The sequence below is a fragment of the Odocoileus virginianus genome, chromosome 5 (assembly GCF_023699985.2).
Source record: "Odocoileus virginianus isolate 20LAN1187 ecotype Illinois chromosome 5, Ovbor_1.2, whole genome shotgun sequence".
In the NCBI taxonomy this organism is placed as follows: Eukaryota; Metazoa; Chordata; class Mammalia; order Artiodactyla; family Cervidae; genus Odocoileus; species Odocoileus virginianus.
Genome location: NC_069678.1, coordinates 80,213,518 through 80,239,926, shown reverse-complemented (window position 1 = coordinate 80,239,926; position 26,409 = coordinate 80,213,518). Strand labels below are relative to the sequence as shown.

Genomic DNA, 26,409 nt, shown 5'->3' with positions numbered 1-26,409 from the left:
TGACCCAGTTCTGGACGGGGACAGGCGGTGTCCCGGACTCTGCCAGCTGAACTTTCTCTTCCCTCAGGAGTTTCCGGGCTCTGCGCAGGGGCCGCTGCGGCCCTGGTGGCGCGCTTAGGGGGCCGAGCGGAACCTCTCCTCCTCTAAATTCTCCCCAGATCTGGGGCCCGAACTTGCCCTGATTCTGGTGGTGTTAGTGGTGGTTGTATGTGTGTGTTCCTCAGGTTCGTTGTTCGTCCGATGAGGGAGTCCCGCATTGGGGAGTGGGAGGAGGCCAAAATCTGCGCCCTACCCACCCTTTGCTTGGGTTTCGAATCCCCCAAAGTAGGGAGCCAGTGGAGCCTCGAGCGCCGGTCCGCCCAGGGCATGGGACTATCTTTTTCGTTTTAGACAAATTCTGCAGAGGCACGGGGTCTATCGGGCTAGTAGTGCTGGTTTTCTGAGGAGGCCCTGGGTTAAGGACGTCGGGGAGAGCAGAGGGCTTTACTGCCTCTATCCGCCTTTCGAGCTGGCCGTAGAGTGGCCCGGTTGGCATGTTTGCCCTGCAGCCGCGAAATTGCATAGGTTCCCAGTTTGCAGCCCTGACGGCCGGGTCACCCGGTGTCTTTCTTACTGGAGCTCTGGAGCCTATGCGCTGCAGCCGGGTTGGCTGGACCCAGCATCTTCCTAGGTTTTGTCGCCTATTAGTTTTAGGTGGAGTGGGCTGAAGAGTTGTTTTCAATTTTGCAGGGATTTGCGTTTTACTTCTCTTCATCCTCAGTCTTCCCCAAAAGGAGAAGGCAGTCTGATCAAAGGGTCGGTGAATTTGGTTCCTACCTCCTCTCTCTGCAAACCAGCTGTGCTCATGTGCATGTAGGAGGTCAGAAAAAAAAAAATCGAATTTGCTGCCCAGTGAGAGCAAATTTTCCAAATAATTGGCTCAAATCTCTGTGGCTGGGGCAGATACAGTCTCTAGACAAGAGGCAGGGATTCACTACTCCGGATGGGGGTAAACACCTTCCGCCACCCCCTCAGACATTATGGGCACCGAATCCTGGTGGAAAGCGGGAACTGTGCAGCCGCACAGACGCTGCGGAGAAAGTGGAACAGAGGGCAGAAGTGCATAGGAGAGGAAACCCGCCCTGGGCGAAGGCGGCTTCAAAGGTGAGCACCCGGGCCTCCACATGGGCCCCACCGGACCTCGGGCTGGCCAGTCAGCTTCAAGGGTAAAGGGTGAGTTTTGGGAGAATCCCTGCACTGATGCCCACCACTTTCATACGCAGAATCCTGTGTAGTCTTGAAACTGGAGCCGTTTCTCTGATCCGATGCGAACATAACTGGCTTCAGAGACGCTTAGTCAATCTTTCAGAAACAAAAGCTTCCAGAGGAGCCTGAACTTACAGTTCTCTGGTCCTGTCAGGTCTGGAATGGAGGATCAGCCTACCACCCTTAAACAAATTGAGTTTGGTGGTTAGAGCGCTTGGACTTGCCTATAGGTTGCAGAACCTGAAGGAAGGGAAGAAACTCCGCCTCAATCTCTGAGCTAGTCCTGTACACACACTCACACATTTTGTAGCCATCCAGATGGACAGACACACAGGGACACACACACATGTATAACTGACCACCACCCAGAGTCAAAGGCATGGGTTAGTGTTACCTGAACTAGGGGTGGCTAACAAGGACACACCCAGGTGAGAAGTCACGTAGGTAGAGAAACATACACATAGGACACACAGGTAAATCTGCTGGACACACACTCACAAAACTCCTTAGACAGACAGTGCTGTGTGTATACAGGTTGACCTCACACGATCACTCAGGCATATCACACTAGACACTCCCAGGGCACCTATCTGAGGCCCAACAGCCCCCCTTCTCCCTTCAACCGTTTCAGCCCATGGGCTTCAGTCCATAACTCCCATCCTCGTTTCGGCTCCCCCCACCCCCATTCCCACCACTAGCTTGGGGCTCACCACTCACTCCGCCTCTCACCCCTTCCAGGAAGTCTCTGGTCTTGGTGGAGCCAACCCCCACTTCCCCCAAGTTCCCAGTCCTCTCCCCCTCCTTTCCCCTCCCCTTCTCACAGTCCCGCTCGGCCGCCCTGCGGTGCCCATGTAAATGACAGCAATAAATATCTAATCAAGGCCCCGGGCGACGCCGCCCGCCGCCCGCCAAAGCCCATTACTGAGTAGGCGGGCGGGTTAGGGAGGGGTACTGGAGGGACGGTGAGTGGCGAGCTGAGCGTGTGGTCCGGTCTGGACCTTTGTCCTGCAGTGAGTACCCTAATCTCTGACCTTGGGCAGGTCATTGCTCCTCCCTCCGCCTCAGTTTCCCCTTGGGTAAGACGGGTGAGTTGGGTTCTCCGTTATCCTATTCTGCACCCCCTCCATCCAGCGAGCTGTCTTTCTACTTAGTCACCCCTCTGCTCTTCCAACAACTTATTTGACTCGGCCCAGTGCTGCCGGATGGGTGGACATCACAGCTCACACAGACCCAGGATCACAGCTCTGGCCCACCTGTTCTGGCAGCGGCAGGGAAGAGTCCCCTGGATCTGCCGTCACTTGGCCAGAGTGCATTTTTCCCAGACAGAGTCACTACTTGCAACTAGTTTACTGCTGCCGCAGGCACTGCTTTGGTGTGTTGCTAGGTCATTGGAGCCCACCGGGTCTGGAGGCCCCTTCCAGCTCCCACAGCTCTATGCATCAGGGTTGTCTGAGTCCCTGTGGCTGTGTGGCCCCTTACCTACCTATCCATAGGTCTGTCTGTGCACAGAGTGGGATCCAGGGTCTCCAAGTCAGCAAGACACCCCACCAGTTGCCGGAGGCCCAGACCTGAGCTCGGAGCTGTGGCTCTGCGGAGACTCTGCAGTCTCTGTTTCCGGGCTGACCAAGCCTGGGTCTCCATGATCCTGGAGCGACCCAACTCGTCCGTGCGGGACTCCAGACCCGGGGCAAACCAGGCGAGTAGGGCCAGCTCCTCCGTGCAGGTGAGACACGGGAACGTGCTGGCGGCTGACTGGTGCGCCGCTCCACTCCGGGCCCGTCCTGGTCTCCTGGGTCTTCTCTGGCTTTCTAGCTGCATCTCTGCTGGAAAGGAAGTGGAGATTCAAGCAATTATCCTGCTAGTTCGGTTCCCAGGGCCTGTAGTCAGACCTCCCCTGAGCCAGCCTGTCCTCCAGAGCACACACTGGATGGGATTCGAGGAGAAACAAAAATTGGCCTTTTTCATCTTCCCGTCCTACCCCTGACGCATTTTGCTGCCTTAAAAAAAAAAAAAAAAAATCCAGCCGCCTGATTTCTTTGCATGGTACCCCACCCCCAACATTAAGCACCTCAGAAAATCCGAGAATAGTAGGTGGAGGGGCCTCCCTCAGTCTCGGCCCATTAGCCTGCAGGGGGCTAATTACCCCAATTAGCGGCTGATTTATAATTAATGGCTCGGACCAAGGGATAATTGGATGTTAATGGATAACAGTTTGTGTAGGGAGCTAAGCGCCTGGGCTCTTCCAGAGGGCCCCGGGGGTGGGGTCTGCCCTGAGACCCACCCAGAACTCTGGAGCTCTCCCTGACGGCGGTCTTTCCCTCCCCTCTCTGTCAACATCCCAAACCGAGAGGTTAGGTGAGCATCTCCTTTGAGAAACTGAAGAGCTCTAAGGCTTGGAGATCTGACCCTGGCAAAGCCACACAGTCTGAAGCTCACCGTCTGAGGTCCTTGGCTCTAACTTTGGGGCCACTTTGGGGTCCCTCAGCTGAACTGGAAGGAGGATGCTGGAGATTTTGGACCCCAACAGCCCGTTCCCTCAGCACATGGATCAAGCAGTGTGGGGTTAACGGTAGCAATGTGCGAGTCATGGTGCTGGTATCAAATGCCACTTGGGGAGCGGGGACATAGTCAGGATGGGAGCAATGGCCAGGGCTTGGTGTGGGACAGGATCAGGGCTCAGTCTGTGGCAAAATCAGGGCTGAAGCTATGGCCAGGAGGTGGCTTGGCTTCTGGTGGGGTCATGGGGTCGTCCATAGGAGTAGGGCAGTGTACGCAGGTGAGGAGGAGACTGGAGACCTTAGCTCACTCAGTTCTGGGTTCTGCTGGCCTTCTCACATCTCCCAGAACTGGTCTCCCCTCACCCAGGACTTTAGACCATCTGACCATTCTGCTAGAATTGGAGCCTCTGGAGCTGGTACTCCTTATATTACCCTAGAGTTTATACCTGACAAAGAGCGGCTCTATCTTTACTTGTGGGATGAATGCCTAATATTTTCCTTGCTGGGTGCTGAGTCCTGGCTCTGGAGTCAGACCCTACCTTGCAGGAGCCCCAGACTGGTGAGGTTAAGGGCTCTTGGTGAGCACGGAGTTCATGCTTTGGAGTTAGACTCCCTGGATTCCATCTTGGCTAAGCTGATTAGCTGTGTGGCTTTGGGCAAGTGACTTTATCTCTCTGGGTTCCCTGTCAGTCAAATGGGATGAGATTGTTGTGAGGAGTAAATGAGATGCTGCCTGTCAGGTCTCTCTCAGGATGACTGGTGAATAATAGTCATTATTAGATCTTGGGTGAAGGACAGGCAAATGGGCAACTACAGTTTGGTGAGATAATGCTACCATGGGAGTTCCAAGAAGTCACCTGACCCAGCCTGGCCCATCAAGGAGGGGTGTCCTGGAGAAGAGGGTACCCAAGCCTAGTATGAGGGATCAGGAATTCTCCAGATAATGCTGGTGGAGGGACAGTGTTCCCAGAGGGGAAGGCAGTCACATGGTGACTTTGGGGAGCTGTGTCTCAGCAGGTGAGAGGGTGCTGGTACAGTGGGTTAGGAGGAAGCAAGAGTCGGGGAGTGGAAATGATGAATATGTGTGTCTCTAGACTGTGTCCTTGACTGTTTTCTGTGGTCTTGCTGGCAGTATGGAATCACTGAATTGTTCGTGCCCAGGCTCACCCTCCTGGGAAGGGTGGGGCATAGCTGGGGAGTATCTGGTGCCTGGCAAGGGGAGAGAAGTTGGTTCCTGGACTTTCTGCACCTTTGTATGCCTGATACTGACAGTGGAGATTTGGGAGGTTGGGGGTTTTGACAGTGACCTGAGAAAGGATCCAAAAAATAAATAGCATCTAAGAGGGAGCAGCTGGGGGTATCCTCATCTCAGGTCTGCCCTTAGCCCTGGCACCTGCAGAGTCCCTGGTCAGAGTAAGGCCAGGGTCTCAATGCTCCCTTAGAGCATATGCTCCGATTGCTGATTCCTGGCAACTCAGAAGAGGTGTGGGAATAGGGGTGCTTTCTGGTATGGCAGCTCATCCTTTCCAGTTCCCAAATAGATAAACCAAGGGTGACTTGGCTTCTTAGAGCCTCAATTCCTCATCTGTAAAGTGGGAATAATAATAGTGCTTCCCTCACAGAATTGGGATAAGAAATTCATGAGATTATCACTATTGAGTGTCTGGCATGTTCTGGGGAGAGAGTTTCTCTTAAAATCCTGTAAACTAACATAGTATTATAAAGCAACTGTAATTAATTAGTTTTTTTTTGGCTGTGGGGTGGCTTGCAGGAACAGCTTAGTTCTCCAACCAAGGATTGAACCGGATCCTGGCAGCGAAAGCATTGAGTCCTAACCAGTAGATCACCAGGGAATTCCAAACTATACTCTAAGAAAACTTTAAAAATTATTTATTTATTTGACTGCATGGGTCTTAGTTGTGGCACACAGGATCTTCATCACAGAGCATGGACTCTCTAGTTGAGGCATGCAGGCTTAGTTGCTCCTTGGCATGTGGGATCTTAGTTTCCTGACCAGGGATCGAACCCACGTCCCCTGCATTGCCAGGCAGATTCTTAACCTCTGGACCATTAAGGAAGTCCTTAAAAAAATGTTTTGAATAAAAAAATAATCCTAGACTCACCAGCTCAGAGCTGGACAGCTTCTAGGTCATCTTCAGCTACCCCCACCCCAACACATACACATTCATGTGTGTGTGCACGTGCGCACACACACACACACACACACACACACACACGAAGGACTCTCTTCTCCTCAGTATCCTCAGATGGCTGGATGGTCTTGGATTACACACTTCCCCTGACCAAGATTTCGGTCAATGTTGTGTCAGAAGATGTCAGGGATGGCAGGTTCCTAGCCAAGGTTGCATAGCAGCCTGGGGTTGGGGTAGGAGCCCTGGTCTGGACCTCCTAAGTTTATGTATTTATGTTCTTCTACCTGCCAAGCCAAAGTCCTTTTGGTTTCTCAGCTACTGAGTAGGGGGGACGGCTGCAGGGGCCTTTTCCCCGGAGGGTCTTGGGCGAGCCTCTGGGGCTGAAGGGGAGGCAGCATTTCTCAGGGTAGAAAGTCTAGGGCAGCAGGCCCCCTGCAGCCCCTCCCACTGCCCTTGGCACCAGGGCTAGTCCTCACCAGGGCCTAGGTCTTGGCTACACTCTGGAAATCGGTACAGGTAGATCCTCTGCCACCTACCTACAGAGCCTCGGGCAGTGTCAGTTTTCTCATTCATATAGTGGTGATAAGTCCTATCTGGTAGGGTTGTGCTGAAGCTTGTTAATGTGAGCAGAAGAGGATTTAGCTCAAGGTGAATGTTCAGTAAAAGGTAGCTGTCATGAGTAGTGAGGTAATGTGTCTGACCACACTTGGAACAGAGGAGACAAGTCACTCAGAGAGTGCTGGTTCCTTCCCTCCTGCTTTCCTTCTTTTCCTTTAAACACAGTTGTTCTGCTTGGTTCTTCACTGTGTGTGGGAATGAGAAGAAATGGAGAGGGAATGAAAAGTTCAGAACAAGAGAGGAAAGGTGAAGAGAGAAGGGACAGGCCTGTGGAGTGGCTGAGCTGGGTGCTGCTGAAGGGAGGGTCCACTTTGCTTTTAATCAAAGACGCCTTACGTGTGGTTTTTTAGCAATGCTGCTGTTAATTTATAAAAAATGCCCCCTAATAAAATTCTGCTTGATTCTTCGATTGGCTGGGCATTAGGCCGCAGCCAGCAGCGACGTGGGGACATAACGGATGCATTTGCAGATTTGGAAAATTAAAGCCATCTATATGGCGCCTGTGGCGGGAGATCCGCCGATCTGCTTGCTTAATGAAATATAAAGATTCTTTTAACCAATGTAAGCACAATTCGACAGCTTGTGAAACACGGCCGCACCATGATGGATGGCTCTCCTGGCTCGCCAGGAATTGCGGGGCGGCACCTTTTAAATATATAATTGATTCTGTTTGGAGTGTGCAGTGGGCTGAGCCCACGCAGGGCCTGGCCTGGGGCCAGAGGTGCTGGGCCCCCTTTCGAGGCTCCAACTAGCCCTGCCGGACTCCAGCCTGGGCGGCTCTTGGCTTCCCCTTAGGACCCACAGCTCTCAGAACTGGGGGTGGATGGAGCTCCAGTTGCTGGGTCTGGCTGAGGGCCCCAGGGGGGCAAGTCTGGGCTGCCCTATTGCTGGAAAAGTGCCTGCTGCACAGGGCTCCTCCAGTCCCAGACTCAGAGTCCTGAGGAGAGAGGAGGTGCTGGTACCAGGACCCTGAGGACCATACTGGGTTGTGCGGGCCCTGTGTCTTGGGCTGTGTGTCTTTCTCCTCCGTGCAAGATTTATTCTTTACTAAGCATTGACTGTTTACCAGGCTCTGTGCTAGGTGCTGCAGAAACCCAAAATGGGTAAGGGAGATCTGTTTATTTTCTCTGTGTTGATCTGTCTTGCCGTCTGTCTGCATCAACTCCATCTCTGCTTTTATTTCTTTCTCTTTGTTTTTCTCTCTCGTTCAGACCCTGTCCAGGGCCACATGACTTCTGAGGGTACATTTAGAGTATGTTCCTTTGGTCACACACACACGTTCACACACACCGGCCCACAGATATGCACACCCATACGAACATGTACATAACCACAGATGCCCACCTAAACACAGATGCCTGCGGTCACATGCCCGGTCACAGTCAGGCTGTGTACAAGCATGACCAGTGAGATGAGCTGTAAGCATGTGGCCGGGTGGTCCCATGTGTGTGCAGCTCAGATGGTAAGCAGCATCGTCAGCCAAGGGCCCCTCTGTGGCCTCAGAGGAGATCTGGGGCCCTGATGTCCACCTGGAGAAGGAAGAGAGCATGAAGGTGGGGAGAGAGGAGCTCAGCTGGGAGGGTTCAGGCTGGCACGGCCTATCTTACAACATATACGCACGCTCACATGTGCACACGTGTGTGTATGAGAAACACCGGGGAGAGGTGCTTTTTCTCTGCTGTTGTCCTATTGCCTTAGACCAAACCAGAGATGCTAGAAGTCAGGGAATGGAATATGCTGGAGTAAGAGCCTGTGACTGGGGTTAGGAAATACTAGCTGGTGGGAAGAGCCTCACCTCACCTGTGGAAACCTGTTCTACCACCTCCTAGCTGCATGGCCCTTAACAAATTATCCAATCATTCTCACCTTTCGTTTCCACATCTGTGAGATGGGGGTAATAACAGCCCTTACTTCTGAGGGCATTGGGAGGGTTGATGGGGATGTCTGATGTATCTGAGGCACTTAATAAATAGTTGTTATTATTAATTCATTCATCGGATCGTCGTCTCCTGAGCTCTGCCTCTGTGCCAGACCCTGTGAGTGGGCTGAGGTGGGGAATCCAGAAAGGCATGAGTTACACTTTCTGCGCTCAAGGAGCTCAGCCTTGTGGGGGAGATAGAAGTGTCACACTACTCTGGTCCAGGGCTAGAACTGAGAAAATCCACATAAAGGCTTTGTGTGGTGCCTGTTCGGTGTGTCCAGTAAATGGCAGCTGCTGCTGCTGCTGTTACCATCCTTCCTGGGACCCGAGAGTAGTTATGTGGAGCGTGGAGAGGAGAGAGATGCCTTCTTAGGGGCAGGTGGGGAAGGCCCGGCTTCTGAAGAGTAGGTGTCACTGGGGCTTTACCAGGTCCCAGGGGAGAAAGGGCAGTGACATCTCAGTCTGGAGGCCCAGTGGGGGCAAAGGCATGGAGCTGACAAGCCGGGGAAGGGGAGGGCGTCAGGCTGGAGGGGAGAGAGAGGGGAGATGTCAGACTGGGAAGGTCCTGAAGGCCTCCAGAGGGCCCGCAGTTGAGGTCGGAGAGAGGCACTGCTCCTGGGTTCCGTTAATAAAGACTTGTCGTGCATCAAAAACTGTGGGATCAGCAATAATTAAGTCAATTAAAATGTCACTTACCACATTAACAGCAGCCAGTTTTAAGGCAACACAGCTCTTGAGTTTGGTGGGGGAGGGGCATTCCAGCCCGGCAGGGGGATGAGGGATGAATAAAATTACTTCTAAACCCTTGTTCCTCTTTCCCAGGTGGCCCTTGTGACACATTTTGGAGACCAGCTCCGTTTCCACATCCCTGGAAACACAAAGATAACCCTCCCCCATCCCCACTCTCAAAAAAAAAAAGAAAGGGGACTTCCCTAGTGGTCCAGTGGTTAGGAATCCACCTTGCAATGCAGGGGACTTGGCTTCTATCCCTGGTTGGGGAACTAACATCCCACAGGCTATGGGGCAGCTAAGTCTGAGAGCCACACCCAACGCAGTCAAATAAATAAATAATTATTTTTTTAAAAAAAGGAAAGAAGGAAAGAATATGAGTGTGAAGGTCACCTGTAATCCCATCTGCTGACTCCCAGAGATAACCTCTGTTAGCTCTGTTGCTTCCATATTTCTTTCCTCTGCATATTTATATATACATACATTACAGAAATGGGATCACCGCATGCATACTGTTACCTATTTCTTTCACTCAACAATATACTGTGAGCATCAGCACATACAGATACACATCATTGTTTTAAACCGTGGCTCCGTCTTCTGTGGCGCTCGTGACTGTTTCCTCATTTACTGAACTAATCCTCTGTATATGGACAGTGAGGATTCCAGTTGTTTGCCATCATAAGCAGAACCATCATAAATATTCTTATATCCATATCTCTGCATACTTGAAGGATAAATTTCTGGAAATGGAATTGTTGAGTCCAGAGATGCTCTCTCTAAAAGCTTTTGATGCAGGGACGAAAGAGCTCTTTTGCCAGTGAGGTAGGAGAAGGACCATTTCCCACTCCCCTCAATAACCCTGCGTAATCGTTTTTCTTTGTATTTGCTAAACTGGTAAAAATTCTTATTTTATTGTTTCTATTTTTATTTCTTTGGTCACAAGGAAGGCTGAGCTCTTTTGTCACCTATCAGACAGCTATTTTTCTTCCTTAATTAGTTGTCTCCTCATTTACTTAGCCTGTGTTTTATTTTTTATTTCGGTTGTGCTGGGTCTTTGTTGTGGTGTGTGGGCTTCTCTTATTTCAGAGAATGGGTTCCAGAGTGTATAGTCTCTGTAATTGCAGTCTAGTTGCGGTATGTGAGCTTAGTTTCCCCAAAGCATGTGGGATCTTAGTTCCCCAACCAGGGATGGAACCTGAGTCCCCTACATCGGCAGGTGTATTCTTAACCGCTGGACCGCCAGGGAAGTTCTTAGCTCGTCTTTTATTAAGGTGACCATCTTTTTGTTTCTATATAAGAGCTCTTTATATGTTATGGGTATTCTCTTTTGTTTTTAGTTGTGCTATTTATTTTTTGGTCAGATTTGCTATGTCATGTATGGCAAGTTCTCTCCCAGGTTTGTTGTTTGCCTTTTAGCTTTGCTTATGGTATATTCTGTTACACAAATGGTTAAACATTGTATTCTGTACCATAATTCTCTTCTCCCTGATCTCTGCCTTTGGGGTCATGTCTATGGTGCATGGAGTAGGATTCTGTGAGTAACTGTCATTAGTAGGTGTCTTGTGTGAGTGTCCACTCAGAAACCTATAAACCCAAACCTCAGCTCCCAACTTGTATATCCAGTTACCAATTTAACATTCTTTTTTTTTTTTTCTTTTCTAGTGGTGCTGTGCGGTTTGTGAGATCTTAGTTTCCCAACTAGAGATTGAACCATGCCCCCTGCAATGGAAGTACACAGTCTTAACCACTGGACCACCAGGGAACTGCCCCCATTCTAACACTCTTACTTGGAAGTCAGTCATATTTTATACCTATCATGTCCCCAAAAGGTTTCCCAGGTGGCTCAGTGGTAAAGAATCCACCTGCCAATGCAGGAGACATGCATTCTATCCCTGGTTCAGGAAGATTCCTCTGGAGAAGGAAACATCAACTCACTAAAGTATTCTTGCTTGGGAAATCCCATGGACAGAGGGGCCTGGCTTGCTACAGTCTATGGGGTCACAAAAGAGTTGGACATGACTTGGCGACTAAACAGCAGCAACAACGATGTCCCCCCAAGGCCTGGTTTCATTCTCCTCCACCCCTTCCCAGACCTGCTTCTCCCTGAGAGCTTGCAATTCAGGAAAAGATCCATCTTCACTCAGTTGTTGTTCAGTGGCTCAGTCGTGTCCGACTCTTTGCCACCCCATGGAGTGCAGCATACCAGGCTTCCCTGTCCTTCACCAACTCCCGGAGCTTGCTCAAACTGATGTCCATTGAGTTGGTGATGACATTCAACTGTCTCATCCTCTAGTCTCCTTGTTCTCCTGCCTTCAATCTTTCCCAGTATCAGGATCTTTTCTAGTGAGTTGGCTCTTTGCATCAGGTGGCCAAAGTATTGGAGTTTCAGCTTCAGCATCAGTCCTTCCAATGAATATTCAGGGCTTATTTCCTTTAGGATGGACTGGCTTGATCTTCTTGCAGTCCAAGGGACTCTCAGGTGTCTTCTCCAACACCACAGTTCAAAAGCATCAATTCTTTGGCACTCAGCCTTATGGTCCAACTCTCGTATCCATACATGACTACTGGAAAAACCATAGCTTTGACTTTTCAGACCTTTGTTGGCAAATTAATGCCTCTGCTTTTTAATATGCTGTCTGGGTTTGTCATAGCTTTTCCCAGGAGCAAGTATCTTAATTTCATCTTCACTCAATAGCCCAGTCCACTTGAGTCATCTTTTTGCCCTCTTTTCCTCACATCTTAAAACTAACCTTTTAGCAGTCATGTCAATTCTGCCTTCATACCATATCCTGACTCTGACCACTTCTCCCCATCTCCACCCATCCTGCCCGAGTGGAAGGCCCTTTGGTTGCTGGGCTGGATTCTGTAGTGGCCTGGACTTTCCACTTCTCTTCTTGACCCCTCTGCAGTTTGATCTCCATACAGCAGCAAAGTGAGCTTTTAACAACAAATCATGTTATTCAAGACTGTCCAGGAGCTTCCCATCATACTCAGGATAAAACTCAAACTCCTTATTTGGGCCATGAAGCCCCCTGGGATCTGGCCCCTTCTCTCCTTCACACCTCGTCTCATCCACTTGACCCCCTCACCCTCTGAGCTCCAGCTACCCTGGTTTCCTTGCTGTTCCACATACACACCAAGTTGTTCATTCCTCAGGGACTTTGTCCTTGCTGTTCCTTTTACCTGAAAAGTCTCCCCCCCACCCCAATAAGATTCATGTGGCTTATTTTGAATATCAGAGATCCCTTTCCTGACCATACGTTCTAAAATAGCCTCACCTTTCCTCTTGATATGCTCCTCCTCTGCCCTGTTTTTCTTCAGAGTACTTATTCCTGTCTGACTTTATTATATAGGTTTATTGGTTTTATAACCTTCCCTGCTTGGGAGGTAAATTCCATGAAGGCAGGACTTCCCTGGTGATCCAGTGTTAAGACTCTGCAGTTCCACTGCAGAAGACATGGATTCGATCCGTGGTCGGGGAACTAAGATCCTATATGCTTCTCAGTGTGGCCAAAAAAATTCCATGAAGGCAAGGACTTTGGTGCTTAGTAGGTGGGTGCTTAATGAGTCTCTGCTGAATGATTATGTGTAATATATGAATGTGTATGAGTGTCAGGTTTGTGTGTAGATACATCTGCTATGTGGATAGGCATCTGTGAGAATGTCTATGTGTGGAACTGTGCGAATAATGACATTGCGTTTGTGATTGTTGATGAATTTGTGTGTGAGTATGACTACTTATGTGAAGAGTGTCTGCATATGTGTATCTGTGCATGAAGTATGTGTGTGCATGTGTACATGTGTGTGTGCTATGGATGTTTGGTGATATGTCCACTTCAGTGAGTGTAGGGAGCCGAAATACCTGGACATGGTCTTTCTTTTGTCAAATGGTCCATGTTCCAAAACTGACACTTCAGGCCAATATTTGGTGGGCATAAGGACTGGGAGGGTCTGGAGGAGCCCTGGGGCTGGTGGGGCCCTGGCAGCCTCGTGCCGATCTGAGCCACCTCAGCAGAAGGGATGTACTCTCTGATGTGCATTTTTTGGCAGCCAAAGAATGAGGCTGGAAGGAGCAGCCTCATCTGTGGGGTGGAGGAGGCCCTGCATGGTCTGTGTGACCTCAACATATCACTGCTCTTTCTCCAAGCCTCAGTAGACTCATCTGTAAATGGAGTTCATTTGCTCTAGGTCTGCTTGCTTCTTGGGCATATGGTGAGAATACAGGGAGGCAATGGCTGTGTGCACATGACAGTCATAGTAACCGTGTTCTTACAGCTGTGTGGCACATGAGGGTTGTAGTCCATTATCTCACCAGAGCAAATGCCTCACTGAGTCCAGTGACTGGAGTCACTCCAGTCCAGCTCTGGACATGGCTCCCTGTGAGCCTCCTTGGCTTTTTGTTGAACAAATAATATGTGTGTGAGGTGCAAATTAGTAGGTGCCTGGGTGATTAATGAAGAGATGAAGAACGAAGATGGTGAATGAAGAATGAAGTAGCAAACAGATTGTTGAATCCCAATGATTAACGTGTTCAAGCATACCCTATATACCAAACCCTGTTTATTGTAAAGGCTTCTCTTAATCCTTGCAACAACCCCACGAAATAAGTACTATTACTCACCCCATTTTGCAGATGGAGAAACTGAAGGTCAGGGAAGTTAAGTGACTTACTCAAAGCCAGAAAGCCTGCAGGTGGCAGGGTGGAGAGTCCAGCTCAGGCAATCTGACTCCAGAGCCCAGAGCATTAAGCCCTACACAAGTCCTGCTGCATGAATCAATGAATGAGTGGCTGAATGAATAAATAAATAGAGGCAGGAGCCCTCTCGCTCTTAGCTGTGGGCAAGGTGGGCCTCTTTCCCACGAGGTGGCAGAAGCTCAGGGGTGAGGTGGGCATCCAAGGTCTGGGCGAGGGGTGGTGTCTCCCCCAGGGTAGAGTGTGACCACATGGCCTCATGTCCCCTCTCTCTCGCCCGTCTGCAGGCACATGCCGTGATGCAGCACTACGGGGTGAATGGCTACTCGCTGCATGCCATGAACTCGCTCAGCGCCATGTACAACCTGCACCAGCAGGCGGCCCAGCAGGCCCAGCACGCCCCCGACTACCGGCCTTCGGTGCATGCGCTCACACTGGCCGAGCGCCTGGCTGGTAAGGGCCGTTTGTGGGGATGGGGGCTGCAGGGTGGAGGAGAAATCTGGGGGACAAGGCTCTGTTTGGAAGGTGAAGGCAGGAGGGAGCACTGGGAATGAAATTCAGGAGGACCCAGGTCACGTATGGCACAGGGAGATGTCAATTCAAAATCTGTGTGCGTATCCAGAGCACCCATGTTTGCCAGGGCCCTGGGCCTGGCCTGTGCTTTCCTTCAGATTTCCTTAACAGTGCTCTGAGGGAGGGGCCCAATAGCCTCTCACAGGTGGAGAGACGGAGGTAGGAGGTAAGGGACTAGCCCAGAGCCTTCCAGCTGGGAAGTGGCCAGAGTGCCCCGGGAGCCACTTCTGTAACAGCGCCCACATTTTGATCACTGATTGTGTGGCCAGGCACCGCATGAGTTGCTCTTTCTCTCTGTGCATTAAACCATCCAACTCCAGTAAAGGGAGGTTATTATCTCCATTGTATGGACAAGGAAACGGAGGCTCAGTGAGGCTAAATCTAGGTAGGGCTGGGGTGGGAGATTAGAATGGGACCTTATGGCTAAAGATCTGAGCTTTGAAGTCTCAGACTTGCCATCATTGTAGGGTGTGCCTGCTCTCCTCTCTTCTCTGAGCCTCAGCTTCCCGTTCATAAACAGGGAACCTGGTGGGGCCCATTCCATAGGACGGTGTGCCTGTTACTTGAGGTAACACATGTAGGGCATTCAGCAGGGACTGGTAGGTGCTCAGAGGAAATTATTATCCAGGTCCTATGGGAAGCGCCCGTGAGGGAGCTACAGCCTTGTCCCCCCAACTCCCATTCTCCCATGGTTGCTCTGCTGTGAGAGTGCCTCAGTGAATGTGGCAAGGATTTGATGGCTTGGGTGGGGAATGTGAGTTCCTGAGAGGTGAGGCCACCCACCCCATCCTCTCCCAGGCCAAACCTCAAGCAGCAGATGAACTGCTCTGGGCCTGTGCCAGATGGTCCTGGGAGGGCTTTAGGGTACTTCCAGGGATACCAGGTGCCCATATAGCTATGAGAGGGCACAGCAGAAAGAATGTGGCCAGGATCAAGTGGTGCAGCAGACCAGATAAGCGTGATTAGCTGGTGCGGTCAGGGAGGGCTTCCTGGAGAGCATGGGGCAGGAGAACAGCCTTAAAAGGGCAAGGAAGAGGGACTAGCATGAGAAAGGCACAGAAATGCAATGAGCTGTGAGGTCTGGGTACGGGAGGGGCAGCCACTTCTACTACTTTAGACCCTGCAAGGCTCTGGGAAGGGCTCAGAGGATGAAACTGAGCCCCTGGTCACCTTCTGTGGATGAGCATCAGTCTCCAGTGTGGCAATGTGTGTGCGGGCCTGCCCGGCTATGGCTGCTTCTCTGGTTTGGAGTGAGTTCCCTGTGCCCGGCCTGGTGGTGACATTGTAGATCCTGACCATGTTCCAGGGCTCAGAGAGGAAAGGTCAGGGACAGAGGAAGTGGAGTATTCAGTGCTCCCACCAACCCTCTAATCTTAAAGAAGGAGGCACACGAGCTCCAGGCGGGCCCTCGTATGAAGGCCTTGACTTCCAGGAGGTTTTGCTGATGGTGCAGACAGCCTGGTCTCCTAGGCAGCAACCCCCTGCCCTCACCTGCAGCCCCTGGAACCAGCAGCAGGATGCTGAGCTGTTACTCCCGCACCCAGGGTTCCACTGAGAGGGGTTCTCTCCTTCCCCTTCTCCAGTGTAACCAGCATCAGCTTGGGGCTCAGCCCAGGTTGGGATTAGTGCTGGTTTGTGAGGGGTTCAGAGCTCCCTCTTTACATTGAAGAAGGAGCAGCCCAAAGCCTGAGGCTTCCTGGAGACCCAGTTGCTCCTTCTTCCTTGTTTAGAGTGTTGAGTTGACTTTCCAGTCCCTGAAGTGAAGGTGGCCCTGTGCAAAGGCTGACGCAGCTTGGGTTCCCTTCAGCATAGATAGTCCAGGGCTCGCTTATGGGTGGTGGGAGGCCGGGAAAGAGAAGTTAACTGTCCATCCTCCTGGGACTAGTCAAGCAGAAGAGCAGGAGTGTGAAAGTGAAAGTTGCTCAGTCATGTCAGACTCTTTGTGACCCCATGGACAGTAGCCCACCAGGCTCCTCTGTCCATGGGATTCTCCAGGCAAGAATACTGGAGTGGGTTGCCATTTCCTTCTCCAGGGGATCTTCCCTACCGAGGGATCGAACCCAGGTCTCCTGCGCTGCAGGCAGATACTTTACCAACTGAGCTATCAGGGAAGAGCAGGAGGGTAGACAGCAACTCCAGGCAGATATATATGCTGGGAGGTTCCGTTCTCAGCACTTGGGCAGGACCGTGGAATCTGTGGTCTATCAGGCCTGTCTCCTCTCCTAGCCTCTGGTGGTGGTTAGTACCTGCTCTCTTTGTCCTTACCTCCTGGAGAAAGCAGCTAGAAGGGCCAAGACTGCATGCAACCAGCCTTTCTAAGGCTGCCAGCCCTGCCAGAGCCAGCCTTTCTGTTGAGAAGATATAAAACCAAGGTCTCAGGTCCTACCATCAGAGACTCATAGGCCAACTGGGATGATGAAATTCATAGCCAGAGGACATAGGATCAAGAGCCAGTGAATTCCATCTACTCAATCAGACTCCTGCTAACAAGACCTTGCAGATAGGTCCCAAGCTTACAGCCTGGCTTCTCATGGTCAGGGCGGTATTCTGTTGGTATCCAGAATCTAAGGGTCATTGGCTCTAGAACCTTTGTGACATGGACTTCCAAATTGACAGCATCATGTACTCTCAGAATATTATGTCTTATTATTCTAGGACTTTATGAATTTTGGCTTCCCTGGTGGCTCATAGGTTAAAGCGTCTGCCTCCAATGCTGGAGACCTGGATTAGATCCATGGGTTCGATCCCTGGGTAGGGAAGATCCCCTGGAGAAGGAAATGGCAACCCACTCCAGTATTCATGCCTGGAGAATCCCATGGATGGAGGAGCCTGGTAGGCTACAGTTCATAGGGTCACAAAGAGTCGGACTCGACTGAGTGACTTCACTTTCACTTTCACTTATGGATTTTAGGGTAAAGCCCGCCCACCCCCCACCTCAAATAAGGAAGATCCCCCTCAGGCATATTCCTAACAGCCATTCTTAGAGATGAATTAGAGTTCAGTGGGCCTGATAGTGAAAGATAGTGTGGAGTGATCTTGAAAATCCAGCTACATGGAGAGGACATGGGTGATTTCCATGGGGAAGAGACCAGGTTCTAACTCTGGCAGGACCACAGTGGGTCAGAGCAGGGTAAGATTTAAAACCTATTTCCCATAATTAAATGGGCCCCCTCTCCTTGCCCTCCAACGGCTGTACATTTCAAGACATCATCTTGGAGGCCCGCTATGGCTCCCAGCACCGCAAACAGCGTCGCAGCCGCACAGCATTCACGGCTCAGCAGCTTGAGGCCCTGGAAAAGACCTTCCAGAAGACTCACTACCCGGACGTGGTGATGCGTGAGAGGCTGGCCATGTGCACCAACCTGCCTGAGGCCCGGGTGCAGGTAGGGCCCAGCTAGACCTTGCAGACAAGCACCAACTCATCAGTCTGGCTTCCCACTGTCCAGGAGCCAACATTTCACACTGCACCTGGTGTCTCCATGAATGACTACAGTGACAGGAGGGGAGCTGGGGAAGGGATTGTGGGTGCGTGTTTCCCAGAGGGCGGGGCGACCTTATCCTGCACATCCCCTTGGGGAGCACCCTGCTCCACAACTGTACTGCATCCCCTCCCATTCCTGCTGCTCCTCTCCCTGTCCCTAGGTGTGGTTCAAGAACCGCAGGGCCAAGTTCCGGAAGAAGCAGCGCAGCCTGCAGAAAGAGCAGCTCCAGAAGCAGAAGGAGGCTGAGGGATCCCATGGGGAAGGCAAGACTGAGGCCCCAACCCCAGACACCCAGCTGGAGACTGACCAGCCCCCCAACTTGCCCAGCAGTGACCCCCCTGCTGAGCTTCACCTGAGCCTGTCTGAGCAGTCGGCCAGTGAGTCGGCCCCTGAAGACCAGCTGGACCGGGAGGAAGACCCCCGGGCAGGGACTGAGGATCCCAAGACCGAGAAGAGCCCTGGGGCTGAGAGCAAGGGGCTGGGCTGCAAGAGGGGCAGCCCCAAGGCAGGTGAGGTTTGGCAGGGGCTATGGCTGGTCTGGGGCCCCGCCTAGGGAGAATGGCCAGGTCTAGCCGCCCAGGGGCCTGGCTCTGCCAGGGGTGTCAGAGCAGAGATAGAGTTAACCCTGGACACATGGCACTGGCCCTGACCCAGAGAAAAGACACGGCCATAGCAGGTCCGTGCCAGGTGATCCCCCGTTAGTCTCTGAATCCTGGCAAGGTCAAGGGAATTTGGTGGCGGCGGGGGTGGGGTGGGGGTGGGGGGCTGTGTGGCAGGGGAGGGATACTTGAAGAGCTTAGGGTAGAAGCTATTTATCAGTCCAGTATTTTAACAACAGTACAGATGTACCAGTACATATTGGGTGAGTGCTATACGAGTACCAGAGATCCCCAAATGTAGCAGACTCCGGGCTGTGTTTTTTGAAGGAGCAGAGCTCTGGCAGGAAGCATTATCTCAGTCACAAACCCTGCATCCAGGCAGGGAGGGGAAGGGGCTGTGAGCTGAGAGCTGGAGGCGAAGGGGAACCACAGACAGGAAAGGGAAAGGGGAGGCAAACCCTTGGAAAGAACAGGAGTCTTGGAGTGGGACACTTCTGTATTACTGCTTATGGCTCAGCCATTCCCCATGTTAATCTGATTCTGTTGTAAAGATTTTGAGAGTCAATAGAACTCTTTTGTTCTACCAAACCCAACAAACAACAAAAACCAAAACAAGAAAAGGAGACTCCCTAAGACGTCAGTTATGAGGGCCCTGGCAGAGCCCATGCTGTCAGGAAGCTTGGGTCCCTCCCTCCCAGGATTCTGGGGACACCGTGGCTTCAGGGGAAGCCCTGGCTGAGATGGGTGGGTATGATTTCAGCCACAGCTCGTCTTGTCTACAGCGCCACGGGGGAGGCGAGGCCGAGGGGGAGCCCCTCCTGGCAGACCAGTGCTCTTGTCCTGAGTCCTCGGTTCTTGATTCTCTGCTTGCAGATTCCCCGGGCACCCTGGCCCTGACGCCTGCAGCCCCGGGGGCTGGCCTCCTGGGCCCCTCCCACTCCTACTCCTCCTCCCCGCTGAGCCTCTTCCGTCTGCAGGAGCAGTTCCGCCAGCACATGGCTGCCACCAACAACCTGGTGCACTACTCCTCCTTTGAAGTGGGGGGCCCGGCCCCCGCTGCCGCTGCAGCCGCCGCCGCTGCTGCTGTGCCCTACCTGGGCGTTAACGTGGCCCCGCTGGGATCACTGCACTGCCAGTCCTACTACCAGTCGCTGTCAGCGGCCGCCGCTGCCCACCAGGGCGTGTGGGGGTCCCCACTGCTGCCTGCGCCCCCTGCAGGCCTGGCACCTGCCTCGGCCGCCCTGAACAGTAAAACCACAAGCATCGAGAACCTGCGGCTTCGGGCCAAGCAGCATGCAGCATCCCTGGGACTTGATACGCTGCCTAACTGACTGCTGGCTCCCGCTGCAGCCAGGGCTCTCGGGCGCCCCCAGCCCAGCCCCAGGTTCATCCCAACATGGCTCTCAGGGAGCTACCTCATGAGCCCAGGGATCCTGGGGCCTTGGAGTCCTGCTTCCTGTCCCCCCACCTCCCCAGCTCCAGCCCTCAGTGAAGCCCACACCTGCACCCTCTGCATGGCCCTGCTTGGATCTCACGGAGGCCGAATGGGGAGAAGGTGAGAGGCCAGTGCCCCCAGCTTTCCTCGGGGAGTGAGAGGTTCTCGCTGGCCAGACCCCTGCCTCAGTGTCGCCTCCTCCCATCCCCTGCTTCCTCCCCTAGTAAGTTGCTGTGTGGAATGTGAGATATAAATATAAATATATAAAGCTATATTTTCAGGCACCTGCCTGCCCCAGGCCCCCTGCCCTGCTCCATCGCTTCTCCACTGCCACCCCCCAGCTCTGCCTACAGCTTCTGCGTCTCACTCTGGCCTTCCCTCCTCTCTCTCTGTCTCCCCTTTCCTCCTCCTCCTCTCCCCAGCCTCTGTCTTCCCCTCTCTGGATCTCCCCACCGTGTCTCTTCTTCCTGCCCCTGCTTTGTTTCTTGGGTGCTGGCTGTGTTGATGTAGACTGTTCCCAAATTATGTTTCGTTTGGGGTTATGGCTTTTCAGTTTTAGTCATTTTGGCTTCTTCCTGTTCCTCTCCTTTCACTTCTTCCCAATCTCCTGGCTCCTCCCCGCCCGCACCCTCTTGAGGCAGCTTCTCCTTCCAGTAGAAGTGATACTACCAGTCCGCAGCCACTGCAGTGGCAGGCAGGAGGGGGCCCTATTTCCCACCCCCGACCCTGGCCTGTATCTAGAAAGGCATGTTCTCTGTCTTTTCTAGCTTTGAGACGCCCCCTCCCCATCCCCAGCCCAGATTGAGACGGAGGGAAGTGGAGTCAGGAGTCAGGCTGAAGCAGACGGTAGAAGGACAGCATCTCTGGCTATAAAACCTCCAGGACTGGAGCCCGGGGCCAGCATTCATCCAGGGCTGACCACAGGGCTCTAGACCTCTCTCTGGTAAAACTTCCCTGGTTGGCAGGAGGCAGTAGGGCACAGGTGCTTTCAGAGAAGTGTCTTCGAGAAATAAGGTCTTCTGTCCCCAAGCCTGAGGTTCCACAGTTAGTGTCCGTGGCAGGGTGTGGCCGAGCCAGGAGGGAGGGTCCTCCACCTCCTGATCACACCATTGGCAATGCAGAGTCTCAGGGCTTCAGCTGGCATCCTGCCTCAGAGCCCACTGTCGAAGTAAGGGCTTCCAGCGAATCGCTGGCACAGAAAGGTGTATTCCTATTTGTGGCCAGCAGCCCAGCTCAGCAAACTCCCTTTCAAAGCGGTATGACCTTGAGTCAGCCCATAGCCCCTGTGCCCACTCCCTACCTGGATTAGAGGGCCTGTAACATCCTATCCAGCTCTAACGTTCCACACATCTGTGCTTTCAACCTTGCAGGGCAGAGGTTTTTAATTAATCTAACAACCACCACAAAAAGGCTCTCACAAAGCACAGTGTTTGAATTAGAGAATGATTGTTGCATGGCTGTGGAGCAAAGGGTATTGCAGGCACAAGCCTCTCCCTGGGCACAGCCACAGTCTCTGGGTCTCAGTTTTCCCAGTAAGTGTAATGGGTCCCTTTGAGTTGAGACAATCTGGATTTGATCCTGCTTTTCCTGAGTGTTAGTCCAGCCTCTGTGGGCACCCATCTCCAAGCCTTCATGTAGGCTCAGGGCTCAGGGCAAGAGGAGAATAATGGCTTGCACAGATTCTGGGTCATGATCCCCAGACCCAGCACTTTGTGGCTCACCACTAAGCTTCCACCCCCTGCTTAGAGAAGCTGCATCTGAAAACCAGGGTAAAGATACCTAAGGCTTGTCTCTCTCCCAGTGGGAGAAGAGGAGGGTCTACAGTTAGGACTGGTTTGCAGAGTAGTCGATGCCCATGATCTGTGATGAGTTCTGGGCCAGGGCAAATGGAGAAGACTTTGAATGGGGAAAAAGTGAGGGGGATGGTAGCTTGGGCCAGGAAAGCTATTTGAACAAAGCAATGGAGTGAGGCTATGTGGATGATGGGGAAATGGTGGCTGGCTTCATGAGAGGTGGGGCCAAGGTTCTTGAATCCAGGTTAAAGTCCTCACTTCTATGTGGCAGGGACAAAGGCAGGGAGGTGAGGGTTTCTGAACAGGGGGATTAATTGAACCAGGATTGGGTATCTGGGATTTGGAAGGTGAATCTAACAGCCACCGGAGATCAGAGGAGAGACAGGCAGGGAGACAGGAAGGCAGAGAGAGCAACTCTAGTGGATAGAAGAGGTTTCTGTTTTATCCTCTGGGATCAGAAAGTTCTGTTTCTGAAATGAAAGAGATCTCATCTAGCCCAGGCCTGAGGACTGAAGCTCTTTGCCTGTCCCTGGAGGCATATGACTATCACTGCACGTAGGAATCCAGTAGCTCTAGACATGCCCACCAACCCCAAGAAGCCTCCCCAGATTTCCCAAGGAGCAAGTCCACCCTGGAGTCATGTTCTGGCTCAGCCTAGCTTCCCTCAGAGCTTTTTCAAGGCTTCTTCATTCAGTTCCGCCAGCCCAGAGAAGGCAAGGAAAGTGTATGTGGTCCCCTTCCCTGGGCAGATCTCAACCTAGTTTAGGGGACCAGCCTTGGTGAACGAAAGCAGTTAGAGAGCAAGAGGGGAGCTTATGTGTAAGCAGCACCTGCACCTCTTATGAGCTGGGGACTGTCCCACCTCACCAGAGACTGAGGCCGAAGCCTCTCCCGGAGCGGGCTGGTCACCTGCAGGCTGAGAGTCAGGCTCTGACTGTCCTTCCCAGGAAGGTCTCGTTCCTCTCCTCTCCATCCCACTCGAGGCCTCTGTGTCCCGCCTCCTCACCTCCCCAGAGCATGGTCCACAGGCCTGGGTCCCCCACCCCGACTCCGCAGCAGCGGGTTGTACAGACTGCTTTCCAAACCAGCTGTTTTGTGACCTTTTGTGCTTAGAGGTCGTGCCAGCCCGTGGCAAAACCACTGTGTACTGTATTTATTTATTCTGTTAGTTGAGAAAACAAGACTCAAGTGCCCCCTCCCCTGCTCCACCCCCTGCGGAGTGCGGCATGACACTCTGTCCCGTGTACCCCTCTGTCTGTCTGTCTGACTGCCTGTGACGTTGTGACCTGTTCTTTGTCCTACTTGGCTAATAAACGAGAATCTGGCAGCACAGCCTGCAGTCCAGGTTCATTTCCAGAGGGGCCCGCAGTGGACTGAGCAGGTGGTTCAGCACTGTGGCCCGTAGGGGAGGGAGGCAGACCTGCCTCATGATTGGCTACTTCCTCCAGGGCCCTCACCTGTCTGGGGCTGGAGTGCCCTCTGGGGAGTCGCAGGGAGCAGAGGGACCTGGGCGGGGAAGGATTCCATCTCCTCTGGGTTGTTGGTCCTCGTTCAAGCACCTGTGGTAGGGCAGCGGGGGGTCCAGGGCCACTAGGAGGGTTTCGGGGTGGGCTGGGGAATGGGTCTGTAGGATGGAGCAGACAGAGTTTCTGTGGGAACGACAGGAAGGCACACTAGATCTAAAGCCAGGGCTGTTCTCCAATGAGATGGGCAGCCTGTGCAGGTAGGGAGCTCTTTAGTCCTCGGAGGTGAGCGAGCAGAGGAGGAAGAAGGATCTGCTGTGGTGGCTGGATGGACGGGGGATTTGTGAAGGTCCTTCTTTTCAAGAAGAAAAAACGACCAGCAATTTCCCCTACTTAGCCTTCACGTCTGTTCCCCAGGGTGTCGGCACGGGGCCAGAAGCAGGGTTGCAAGCTCAGGGTTGGGTTTGGGGGTGAGAATCCCCTCTGGAAGTTTTCTGGGAGGAGACCCTCAGGAGGGATGAATGGTGTGCAGGAAGCTGCTTGCTGGGTTCTTTGGGGGTTGGGCGGGTGTAGGTGCTTCAGGCCACAGGGACCCACGGGGCCCTGGCCAGCCCCACCCCCCATTTCCCAGGTCACTGCTGGACCCTAGGAGGCACATTCCTCTCTCTCCAGTGGGGCTGAGGATTAGGGCGGGGATCACCTCCTTCACCTTGTCTTCCTACCTCCCTGGGAGGGGCTGGTGGATCAAATGTCTGCCCCAAATCTCCCACCGCCCCTCCCAAACCTGAGCCTTGCCTGCCCCTACATATCTCCACCCCAGGTACACACCTTCCCTGGTGGAGAGGGTGCCCTTGGACCTCTGCAGTTCAAAGCATTCAAGCACTCAGCGTTTACTGAGCACCTGCTGTATGCCTGGCCCTGTGCCGGGTATATAGAAACAAGTAAGGCAAAGTCCTCTCAAGACAGTACAAAACAGGGTGATTTGGGGTTCAAAAAATAGAAAACTATGGGAGCACAGAGTTCCAGGAAGTAGGGTTCCTGGCTTACTTAGCGCAGGGAGATCAGGAAGGCCCCTTGGGAGGGAGACTTTGGGGCTGAGTCCCGTAGGTCCAGTGTTCGCCAGGAGAGCAAGAGAGAAGAGAGTCCTGGGAGGCGTAGCACCCACAGAGCTGCAGGACCTGTGGCTGGTGAGTCCCAAGTGATGGGGATCAAGGGCAAGGATGGGGTGGGTAGTGTCAGGGGCTGAGGAGGGAAAGGGAAGCTGGGAGCTGAAACTCAAGCTCCAGGGAGATTAGGAGCTGGGGGAGTGGGGGGATCAGACTTGCATTTTAGGAAATTCTGCCCTCCCATACCTTTGCTGAATGGTGGTTTTGGAAGAGGCAGGGAGACCAGAGAGGAGGCCATTGTCACATCCTGATGAGAGGAGGGTGGCATCGGTGTGGACTAGGGGAGGAGGAGTGGGAGAAGGGGTCAGACTGATGAGAGATTAAGGAAGTAGAATTTCCATGGGGACTACAGGCTTGGGAGGGGTCAAGGGTGCTCTGAGTCTCTGGTTTGGTGCAGGGGAACCTTGGGCTGGGTTGGGAATGATCCTGAGCTCAGGCTGATCTTTGGGGTGTCTTTAATTTGTTCAAGGGAAGATATTGGGATGTACTGGATCAAGGTGGAAGACAGGGGCCTGTCTACACTGTTTTAGATTTTAATCTATTTAATAAGTACTTATATGGCACTTTCTCTGTGACTGGCACCTCACAGATATTAAGTCACTTAATCCTCACATAATGCTATGTGGTAGGTATTACTGTTATCCCCATTTAATAGATAAAGAAACTGAAGCACAGAGAGGTTAAATAACTTGCCTATGACCACACAGCTAGTAATGGGCCAACCACGGTGTGAAAGCCCGGCTAACCTCAGAATCCACATGCTTCACCTTGGCGGTTGTCAACAGAGATGGAGAACGAAGCCATGTCACTAAGCGAGCTCACACAGGGGACGGCGAGGATGGGACCTCAGGGAAACTGACTACATAGCCAAAAAGATTCTGTTACAGAGCTGGGACAAGCTGCTCCCAGCTGTTGTTGCCTTTGATCCTCAGTTTCCTCTTCTATTGACTGGGAATCATTAACCGCATCCAGTCTGCTTCCAGGGAGGCTTGGGTGAGATGAAGGGAAGGGTCTGGAGCAGGTTGAGGGGCTGAGTGGTCTGTGCCCAGCATGCAGTAGGTGCTCAGACAGCCCACAGCGGGCAAGATGAGAAAGGCAGGGTGCTCCCTGGAGTTTCCCCCTGAATCCTTATTTCCTTGGACCTTGGCCCATCTCCCTTCAGTCAAGGGTTCCCCCAGGGGCCTGTGGAAGGGGCACCATCTGAGAGGGTCCCGGAGGACAGACCTCTTTAGGGTTGGGCCTGCCCCTCCCCCCTTTCCCACAGAGCTGCTGGACCTGGAGCCTACCCCCACCCATCCCTCATTCCCCTCTCCCTTCTGGGAAAGCCGATTAGGAGGCGGCCTCCTGCCTGCCCCCCTGACAAGTTTGTCTGAACTTCCAACAAAGGCCCTCAGAGGGCTGTGGAGGGAGGGCCCGCCACCAGGAACCTGACACCACTGGCCCAGCATCACCCCGGCAGCCTGGGAGGTGGCTGTGTGATTCTGCACACCTCGCCTCGCCGCATCACACACACACACACACACACACACACACACACCCCGCTCATGCAGGCAGGAATGTCTCCAGAGGGGACCTGACTTCTCCAAGACCTGGGGGCTGGGGGACATCACCACCTGAGACCCCCTCATGACAGGGACAGGGCCAACCCCAGGAGGGCAAGTGGGGCTCTTGCACACATTCTCATCCACAGTCATCCCCACACACTCCCACACTCCCCATGACACATGTACCCCCATCCCAACTCCTGTCATAACCACACACAGGACATGCTGACTTCTGCATTGCATCAATCTCAGGGTGTCTGTCTCTCCACCCCATACAAGTCCTCAGCCTCGCCAGGAGGCTGTACACCTGCCCCTCCCTGAAACGTGCATTCTTCCTGTCTCACTCACACTCCAGACAGCATCCCCCCAACACTGGGACAGCGGCTCCAACTCCCTCCACCAACACACAGGCCTCCCAGCTATGCTGCCAGCTTGGTGCCCGAGATTCTTCATGAGCTCTGCCCGAGGCCTGCTGAAGATGCTGCCCAGATGCC

The 26,409-nt window shown here is 52.9% G+C and overlaps 1 protein-coding gene across 2 annotated transcripts; it reads left to right on the top strand.

Moving 5' to 3' along the window:
* Positions 1-14,150: 14,150 nt before the first annotated feature.
* On the top strand, positions 14,151-23,072 carry DMBX1 (diencephalon/mesencephalon homeobox 1). Of its 2 annotated transcripts, none has more exons than XM_020877146.2 (4): positions 14,151-14,313; positions 17,638-17,816; positions 18,076-18,424; positions 19,388-23,072. In XM_020877146.2, the coding sequence occupies exons 1-4, from the start codon at positions 14,160-14,162 to the stop codon at positions 19,843-19,845; spliced, it is 1,140 nt and encodes a 379-aa protein (XP_020732805.1). In that variant the 5' UTR covers positions 14,151-14,159; the 3' UTR covers positions 19,846-23,072. The 2 variants fall into 2 exon arrangements, with proteins under 2 accessions (XP_020732805.1, XP_020732806.1); XM_020877147.2 differs by having other exon boundaries at positions 14,155-14,311; positions 17,621-17,816.
* The last annotated feature ends 3,337 nt before the right edge of the window (positions 23,073-26,409 follow it).